A 9,720-nucleotide genomic window follows, 5' to 3' on the forward strand; every position below is an offset into this window, starting at 1 on the left:
ACCTCAAATTAGAAAGGTTTAGTGATTGATCTAGGGCCAAAACTCTTTGTTGAACATCCTCCTATGAGTCCTATCCTACCCGTCCAAGCAGGATGATCAGCTTCTAAGCTAAATTTGTAGACAAAGGCAGGTACTTCTGCGCAACCATCGTTAGCACATTGCATACTGGTTAACATGATACGATTCGAGAGATGCTCAGTAATTCGTGTAATGCCTACTTACATAAGCTCATAGCAATGAGAGCGCTGGAATTAACGCCCACTGGTCAATCTTAGTTTAGAACCTCTAGTTGACTTGATATTCCGTTCAGACATGCTGCTCAAACTCATATACGAACAGCATTGATTTTAGATATTAAATGCTAGCTAGGGCTGGTAGTAGTTAATTTCATTTAAAGAGCACTTCCTTGGTACATGACCAGGAGTCCTGTCAAGTACAGAAAGTTGATAATTGACTTCTTCGCATTCAAGTTCAAAGCAACAAGTTTTCAAATTACTTCAGCTATTTCTACATAATGCATATGCAGCAAGGTTTCGACATATGATCTTATAAACTTCAAATCAACTCCAACTTGCATGTGGACTTAGTAGCGGTACTTGGTGGAGTAGTCCTTTGGTGCAATAACCAAACCACGACCCTTCCTTGCACCACGATACACCGTCTCCACAATGTCGATGAACTCTTGCTTGTCCTTCATAGCCCAGTTAATCTTGTTGTTGTTTCCAGTGCCAAGGTCAATCATGATGTGCTTGTTTCGGAAGAAGAACATAACTGTGGATGGGTCATAGAGCTCGTACATTGTGTTGAAATCAGGCACCTCGGTGATGTCCACAAGATAGATTACAGCAAAGTTCTTAAGTGTCTCAGCAACAGATGATAGCACTTCATCCATCTAAACTCCAAAACAAATAAATTGGACCATAATCAGACATTAATCGAGGACAAAGATAGCTTTCACTACAAACTAAAAGAGAAATACGATCATTCACTCAGCCAAAAAATACAGCACTGATAATCACAGAGAAAAGACGAAGCAAGGGATAATGATTTCAAAAACATTTTTTCCATTTAGGCTTTTGGAACTGAGAAAGTCATCAAAGAATTATAAAACTCCTATTTTGTATTGTGAGCCCTGCCTCGCCCTGCCTCGGTGTTCCACATCATCAAAAAATCATGTATTTTGAATTAAATCAAATGACACCTCCTAAAAGATTATACTGGTGTTCTTACTTTGACCAATAAAAAAAATTATATTACTGTTGCTTGCCTAGTCATTTAACCCTACTGTACCTGACAGGATGTGTTTAGTACTACAGTGGTCCCCTCAGAAGTAATGGACTTTTTCGTGTTTTGTATTTCAAGAGTTGCCAACCCAAATTCATGCTCCATTTTCTATCAAGCAAAAAGTCTGTCTCCCTTGGGCATCAGGCTAGAGCATCTAAAGAACTCTAAGCCCTATAAATAAAGTATATAGGCTCAATATATAACTCTAGAACACAACTGATAAGCCCAATTAAATTTGGGGTTGGCTGTATCAGTCATGTTTCAACCAAAAAGATCCATTCATATAATGTGACCGAATTCCATACTGGCTGACAGCTGTCATCCTGTTACAACTCTCAACCTTACTGCTGGTTTAGGATGGACTCCACATCATGTCCCATCAATGCATGCAAATAAATATTTACCATGACAGTGGTTCCCCAAATTCAACTAGCCACCAAATTAACTGCAAAAGCATATTGTTTGTATAGGGTATGTTGATGCGTATGGTGGCATGTGAAAAAATTAACACTTCAAAGGATCTAAAGCAAAACAAAACTTGCAGACGCAATATAAAGAAAACTTTTAGCAAAGGGAAAAATTTTGAAGCCTTTTATGCAAGATTAGACAAAAACACTGATCTAGATTAGCAATCTTTCCTATTACACAATAATGGTAGTTATTTCTTGTTTTTCGTAATGGGCCATGGTTTTTTGATAAGTGTCTTGTACTGATGCAAGACTATGATGGGGATTGTCAAGTCTCACAAATTCGTCTGAATTGTGCTTCGTTTTGGGTAAGAATTCATGATCTCCCTTCTTAACTGTAAGTCTGTATGAATGCAATGGTGGTCAGAATGATTGGCAGTTCAAATGGTGAAGTGGAAGATATTGATTTGCAGAAAATCTATTGGTCTGGGGAGAATTTTCGAGGAAGAGTGAAAATGGATATTAGAAAGCCTCTGCCCCGATTTAAGCAATTAAGTACACAATCTTCAGCAGAATCGGTTTGGGTTTCTTTTAAATATGAGCAGTTGCCAAATTATTGCTATTGTTGTGGTATTTTGGGGCACATAGATCGTGATTGTGATTTGTTGTTGAAGAATTGATCTCAGTATGAAGAACATGGTTTCCCTTTCGGTTCATGGCTACGAGCAGAGGATGGTTTGCTGAGGAACAGAATTCGCATGGAGTCTGGATTTTCTTCTCAGTCGGGTGTTCCGTCTGTGATGGTCACAGTGTCCGCCATGAATCGTGCAATGCAAAGTTGAAGGATGATGGTGGTGCGCCATCCATCACTACTGCGAAGGCAATTTCGGTGGGGAAGAAGTTAGTGACGATTGAAGAAGGTAGTTATGGTCAGATGCCAAGTATGAAGGGAAGTGGGCCCTCTGAAATTATCATAAACAGATAACTGAGATAATGGATTGGGCTGCTGATGGGCTGAAGAACAATAAGTTACTTAATGGGCCAATTGTGACTCTTCGCACAGTTGGAGGTGAGGGCTCAGATTCAATCAAAACAGGTGTGTCTCCCACTTGCAAAACCGACATCCTCCAAATCCCAGGTTTACATGGTGAACTGGTGAAGGATGAAGCGATTGGCAAAAAGAAGTATTTTGGTGGGTCTGTTTGTGGTCAGGGACAAAGGAAATTTTTTCAACACTCAGTGAAGCAACCAGGTAAGCAGAAATTTTTTCTTCCCTCAAAACGTGTTAAAGCTCAGGTTGATAAGGTTGAATTTACTGCTGTTAATGAATCGAAGAGATCCCGTGTTTTGGATGATGATAAATTGGTGGAAGTTCAGGTGTTATCGGCGGAGGCTGAAATTCAGCCCCGCTGGTCACCATGAAAATCATTGGTTGGAACTGCTGTGGGAACCCACGGGGAGTTTGAGTCCTTCATGATCTATTACGAAAAGAAGATCCCAATGTAGTATTTATTATGGAGACAAAATCTACTGCTAGAAAGATGGAAATTATAAAATACACTTTGAATTTTTATGGTTGTCTGGCTGTTGGTAGTGAAGGACGAAGTGGTGGAGTAGTCTTGTATTGGAAGAAAAATACCAGTCTGGATATAATTTCTTATTAAAAAAATCACTTTGATGCATGGGTGGTGGACATAAATTTAAATACAAAGTGGAGGCTCACTGCTCTCTATGGTTATCCTGAGGTTGGGCATAGAAAGGAAATTTGGGCCTTAATGAAATTTATCTCAATATCTGTTGATTGCCCATGGCTCTGTTTTGGTGATTTTAATGAGGTGATTTCAAATGAAGAAAAAAGGGGAGGTAGAAGAAGTGAGTGGCAGATGTGTGATTTACGGGAGACTTTGGATTACTGTCGATTTAAAAATTTATCAACTGAGGGAAGTTTGTTCACATGGTCCAATTTGAGGGAAGGAGATGCTAATATTCAAGAAAAGTTAGACAGATTTCTGACTAATCCGGGATGGTTACAATTGTATCCTTCAATGAAAGTGAGTAGCCTTTATACGGCACATTCAGATCACACTTGTTTGTTACTTGATCACAAGTGGATCTATTGGTGTGTCAAGGAAGGGTAGAAAGCCTTTCAGATTTGAATCAATGTGGATCGGGGCAGTGGGATGTGAAGAAATTATTTATGCTTCAAGGGAAAAAAGTACTAATGTGTGACAAGTGGAAAGTTTGAAAGAGTCTATTGAGTTGTGTAGCCTCCACTTACAATCATGGAATATTGAAATTTTGGTCATATTCAGAAGCAATTGGTGGAGAAAATGGCTGAGTTGAACAGAATAGCTGCTGATCCTTCCCGTATTTCAGATGTAAAGAGTTTATGGTATGAGATTAATCTGTTATTGGAACAAGAAGAAACGATGTGGAAGCAGAGGATCCAGGGCTTTATGGTTACATGAGGGTGATCAAAATACAAAATATTTTCATCAAAAAGCTTCTCAGCGAAAGAGGAAAAATTATATCTCAAAACTAAGAGATGATATGGGTATTTGGAGGGAGGGGAAGGAATTGGGTAGGGTAATAGTCTCTTATTTTGCTGATTTATTTTCTATTGCTTATCCGTGTTTGATGGATCCTGTGATGAAGGTTCTGCATGCAAAAGTAACTACTCAGATGAACCAAGTACTACTACAGCCATATACAATGGGGGAAGTTAAAGAAGCATTATTCTCAATGCAACCTATGAAAGCTCTGGGCCCGAATGGGATGTCACCTATATTTTTCCAGAAATATTGGCACATAGTTGGGGAAAAGGTTAGTAAAACAGTTTTGTCTATTCAACATAATGGTGTGATACCCATGGAGTTGAATGAAACTTCTCTTGTGCTTATCCTGAAGAAAACAAAACCTGAAAAACTCAAAGAGTTTCGGCCTATTAGTTTATGTAATGTGGCTTATAAGATAATTGCCAAGATGATTGCAAATAGGCTGAAACTTCTATTACTACACATTCTTTCCTCTATTCAAAGTGCATTTATTCCAGGGAGAATTATTACTAGTAATATTCTCATTGCTTATGAGGTGGTCCATTCTATAAAACGAAGAAGGAGGGGGAAAAATGGAGTGATGTCAGTTAAATTGGACATGAGTAAGGCTTATGATAGGGTGGAGTAGACATATCTGAAACAAGTTTTACTCAAGCTGGGGTTTGATCCAAAGTGGGTAGAAATGATTCCTTCGGTGTCTTACAAGGTTTTAATCAATGGGGTGCCTTCTTCATCCTTTGTTCCTACTAGAGGACTAAGGCAAGGAGATTCACTGTCACCCTATTTATTTGTTTTATGCACAAAAGGCTTATCTGCTCTTCCAAAAGATGCTGTTACTAGAAGAAAGATTTCGGGGATAAAGGTCTATAATGGAGCACCAGTGATCATTCATTTATTTTTTGGGAATGATAGTTTATTGTTTTACAAAGCAAATGTTACTGAAAATGAGAATCTGATGCAGTTATTACAGATTTATAAGGCTGCTTCTGGACAGCAATTAAATATGGACAAGACTGAGTTATTACTTAGTGGGAATGTTGACATGGATGAAGCCCAAGTGATCAAGGATATTTAGCAGGTTACATCTATTCAAGCTCATGATCGTTATCTGGGTTTACCATCTTTTGTGGGGTGTTCTAAAATGGTAACATTTCAAGAGCTGAAATCTCGCATTTGGAATAAACTTAAAGGATGGAAAGAAAAACTTTTATTGCAGGCTGGTAGGGAAGTTTTGATTAAAGCATTGGCTCAAGCCCTCCCTACTTTCACAATGAGTTGTTTTAAATTGCCAAAGTTGTTCTGTCAAGAGCTACAATCAATGTTTGCATGATTTTGGTGGGGTCAAAGAGAATCTGAATGTAAGATGCATTGGATTAGTTGGAAAAGATTGTGTGCTCTAAATGGAAGGGAGGATTGGGCTTTCGAGATTTGGAGATCTTTAATCTTGCTCTTCTTGCAAAACAAGGCTGGAGACTAATGACTAATCCCGATTCTCTATTGTCAAAAGTCTTTAAAGCCAAGTATTATCCTACTCCTTCTGCAATGTCCTAATGGAAGGCTTAAACCACATAACCTATAATCCAAAATGACTAGTCAATGATATAGTTAGAGCCCCATTGAAACATTATAAAGAGCAAGAACTTCTTATTCCCAAACAATGTGGGATTCCATACACCACCTATCCTTATCCTTATCATATGGGGTATCACAATCTACCCCCTTTAAATTCCTGACATCCTCGTCGTACTTGTCTGTTGTAGGTGGCACGGCTCAAGTCTCACATTTCTAGTTGTGATAGGCTCTGATACCATTTGTAATACCCTAATGGAAGGCCCAAACCACATGGCCTATATTCCAAAAGGACTAGTCAATGATATAATTGGAGGCCCATTGGAACCTTATAAAGAGCAAGAACTTCTCATTCCCAAGCAATATGGGATCTCATACACCACTTACTCTTATCCTTATCATATGGGGTATCACCACTTCTTTCCTACAATCAGAAATTAAGGAGAATTCTTCTTATGTATGGAAAAGCTTGTGTTCAGCAAAAAACATACTCAAACAAGGATGTCACTAGCGCATTGGAAGTGGAGAGAATATTAAAGTGTGGACTAAGAGGTGGGTTCCAGAAAGGGTAAATTTTCTGGATTTTCAATCTTCAAATTTGTTACCATTGGATGCAATTGTTAATATATGCATTATGTGGTGCATTTGGTGAGAACGTAATGAGCGGACATTTGAAGATAAAGAGCAGGCACTAGAGGAGCTTAGAGTTTTATTTTTCCGTACCTTATTTGTTTGGGCTACGGCTGTAGATTTTAATGGCCTAAACTTTCATGATTTTCTTGTTTCCACTACTACGACCTAGATAGGTCTTATCCCGTGTATATCATCTTGTGTACTTGGGCTATGCCTATTCTTATTAATACTACCATTTACTTATAAAAATATATATATATATACTGATTGATGAACATACACGAGAGTGGAAAGTTGGTTTGATACAAGCTGTTTTCCCCCTCTCAAGTGGCTGAAGCAGTTTTAAAATCCATTGCATGCTTGGGCTGTTCATAAGTTGGTGTGGGGTGAGAATAAAAGTGGGCAGTATACAGTGAAGTCTGGTTATCATTTGGGTTGGGAATGCATTAAAACTCTGTCCAAATTGAAGGGGGTCAGACCAGAAGATCCTCTACTTATTGGAAAAAGTTATGGAACCTGTCTTTACCACCAAAGGTTAAAAATTTTGCTTGGAGGGCTAGTAAAAACAGTCTTCTAACAAAATTAAACGTAATGCAGCAGGGAGTACTGTCATCTAGTTTGTATGGAAGTTGTCAAGCACAAGTTGAAGATCAAATCCATGCTCTGTGTCTTTGTGCAAAGGTAAATCAGATATGGAATTTGCGATGCAGTAATATTATTCCTTTGATATCTTCAGCTACTTGTTTTGACGTGTTGGTATATTCTCTCACGGAAGTTGATATGTCTATAGTCTCATCTTTTCTTACTATTGCTTGGGGAAAGTGGAAATTTAGAAACTCCATTCTTTTTGAGAAAGATTGTGTTTCAGTGGAAGAATGTGTTGATAAATGTGTTCAGTACGTGGAAAGTTTCAATGTTATCAAGAATTCTCAAGCTGTGGTAAAAAAGAGAAGATTTTGTTATGAAAACCTTCACAAGGAGGTTATGTAAAATTGGACTTTGATGGGGCCATTTTCAGGATGTGGGAGTTGCTGGAGTAGGAATAATTTTAAGGAATGATCAAGGTGTTGTTTTGTTTGCTGCTAGTAGAAAGGAAGTGTGGGATTTTTCGGTGGATGATATTGAAGCGTTGGCTGCTCTTAGAGGTTTACAAATGATTCTACAGTTGGGATATCCAAGCCTACAGCTGGAAGGGGATTCATTGACTGTTATTGAAGCTATAATGTCACATGAACCAAATTTTATGATTCAAGGGCCTTTGATTATGGAGATTAATCATCTTCTTAGATTTTTTCAGCATTATGATGTAGTTCATGTAGGGAGACAAAGCAACGAAGCAGCACACCTCTTAGCACAACATTCAAAACAAGTGGCAGATATGGCTCAATGGATGCATTCTTATCCAGACTTGATTTCCAATAGGGTGTTATCAGACAGAGATGTTCTGAACATGTGTCTGTGAATTTCGCATGGGTGTTGTTTTCTGAAACTGATGTATTATGTTGTTAATATGTGAATGAATTCTGATTATAAAAATAATAATACTAATGGTAGTTATTTTAAACAAACCGAATGACAAATAAACTCTAGCAATTAAAAAAATTGAAAAACCAAGAGTATTAGCCTTGTTGAGCAAAGAAGCATCACAATAATGATGAGACGAACCAAAAACTTAAACAACAAGAACAAGTTCTCCATTGCCAGCAGTACCCACTAACCTAAAGATTACAAAAATTTATAGCGAAGTCGCAGTCAATACTATGGGTAAATACAAATTTCAGTTCTTCTGTTCTACAATACAGTGGGTATACTAGTAATATACGTGTTATGAAAGAATAGGGCTTCTGAGTTCGTAATTAGTGAAATAAGATAGATGAATTTCATCTAGTAACAAAAAAAATTAGCGTTACCCCGAATTTCGAATAACCGTCTGACATGAAATAGATCTAAAAAACACATCGAGAGAGAGAGAGAGAGAGAGAGAGAGAGAGAGGAGTGGAACCTGCATGCAGGTCTCGTCCCAGTCATGGCCGAAACGGATGACGACGAGTCGCTCTTCCTCGGCCAGGATGGCCTGATCTACAGCCCATCCGGAGTGCAGGTGCGGCAGCAGGTACGACATCCCACCTTCTTCTTCTTCTTCTTCTTCTTCTTCTTATTATTCTCTTCCTCCTTATTCTTCAATTCCTGTGAAGATAAAAATAAAAATAAAAAGGTAGAAGACGGCTTAAATAGTAGCAGCCGGCAAAAACGATTGTATCGTAGATAGTGATAGTCTGCCCACTCCTTTAGAACTTCTTTACCTCTAACGTGAGTACTTTTTTTTTTAGAGAACTAATATGCATCAACTACTCTTTTAATTTCACACCACACACTTCTAACTTTTTCATAAGATATAGAGGTACTTTTCATAAGATATATAGATTTTTTTATAAGATGTGTGGTGTGTAATGATGATAGTGGCTGATGAGAATAATTTCTCTTTTTTTTATCCTTTTAACTTTAACTTTAACAAAAGTGCAAAGTGAATGGATAGCCTTTAGCTCAAGTGGTGCACACATTGCACTCACTACGTGGCGGCTCTGTTTAATTTTTTTTTTTTTACACTTCCTAACCAAAACGTGCGTTTTGATTCCATTTGAAAATCGGTTTATGATTTATCCCCATTCGAACTCATCCCGCGAATACCCTCCTCCCTCGACAGCAACCGGCGTGCACTTCCTCTACCCAGAGCCTCCCGGCGACGCCGAGTCTCTTGTCAGCACCACCGAAGGGCACTGCTCCGTCAACCCAGTGCCGTCTGCCACAACCCGCAAGCTATATTTCAGAGTAAGTAAACGCGATTTGAATCCCGCGTAAACCCACATCGTCACGAACCTGCGTCGGGGTTCCTCTTCCCAGGGCCACCTCGCGACAGTGTCTCCATGTAAGTGTGCACTTCTCCTCTGCTTTTATTATGGAAATGCTTTGTTTGACTCAAAAAAAAAAATCTCCGCTGCTTTCAGTATATATATCGTTCATTTTTTTAGGTAAAAGTTTTATGGCTGGGGCTTTATTTTTGATTGGTACAGCAAAATCTAAGAGTTTGAGTGTGTTGATACAGCAAAATATAAGAGGAAACGCGAATTGATACACCAAAATCTTTAGCAACATTGGCTGTAAAAATATGTAAAAATTATTGTGAGAGTGGAGATCAGTTAGGCTTAGAAGTCTGAACTCCTTAGTTATGCCAGACGTATTACCTCATGATCTAGGTAATACCCTATGTATGT

General features: G+C 38.5%; 1 protein-coding gene across 1 annotated transcript; it reads right to left on the reverse strand.

Moving 5' to 3' along the window:
- Nucleotides 1–372: 372 nt before the first annotated feature.
- LOC122282671 (thioredoxin-like protein YLS8) lies at nt 373–8,653 on the reverse strand. The gene is made up of 2 exons (XM_043094639.1): nt 8,451–8,653; nt 373–892 (listed from the first exon to the last, which is right to left on the reverse strand). The coding sequence occupies exons 1-2, from the start codon at nt 8,568–8,570 to the stop codon at nt 584–586; spliced, it is 429 nt and encodes a 142-aa protein (XP_042950573.1). The 5' UTR covers nt 8,571–8,653; the 3' UTR covers nt 373–583.
- Nucleotides 8,654–9,720: the final 1,067 nt, after the last annotated feature.

This window comes from Carya illinoinensis, chromosome 11, assembly GCF_018687715.1.
Source record: "Carya illinoinensis cultivar Pawnee chromosome 11, C.illinoinensisPawnee_v1, whole genome shotgun sequence".
In the NCBI taxonomy this organism is placed as follows: domain Eukaryota; kingdom Viridiplantae; phylum Streptophyta; class Magnoliopsida; order Fagales; family Juglandaceae; genus Carya; species Carya illinoinensis.

Excerpts from the sequence above, each read along its gene's own strand:
- LOC122282671 (XM_043094639.1), bottom strand. The coding sequence starts at position 8,570 with ATGTCGTACCTGCTGCCGCACCTGCACTCCGGATGGGCTGTAGATCAG. Across the intron at positions 893-8,450 it reads GGGACGAGACCTGCATGCAG|ATGGATGAAGTGCTATCATC; the intron begins GTTCCACTCCTC and ends TTTGGAGTTTAG.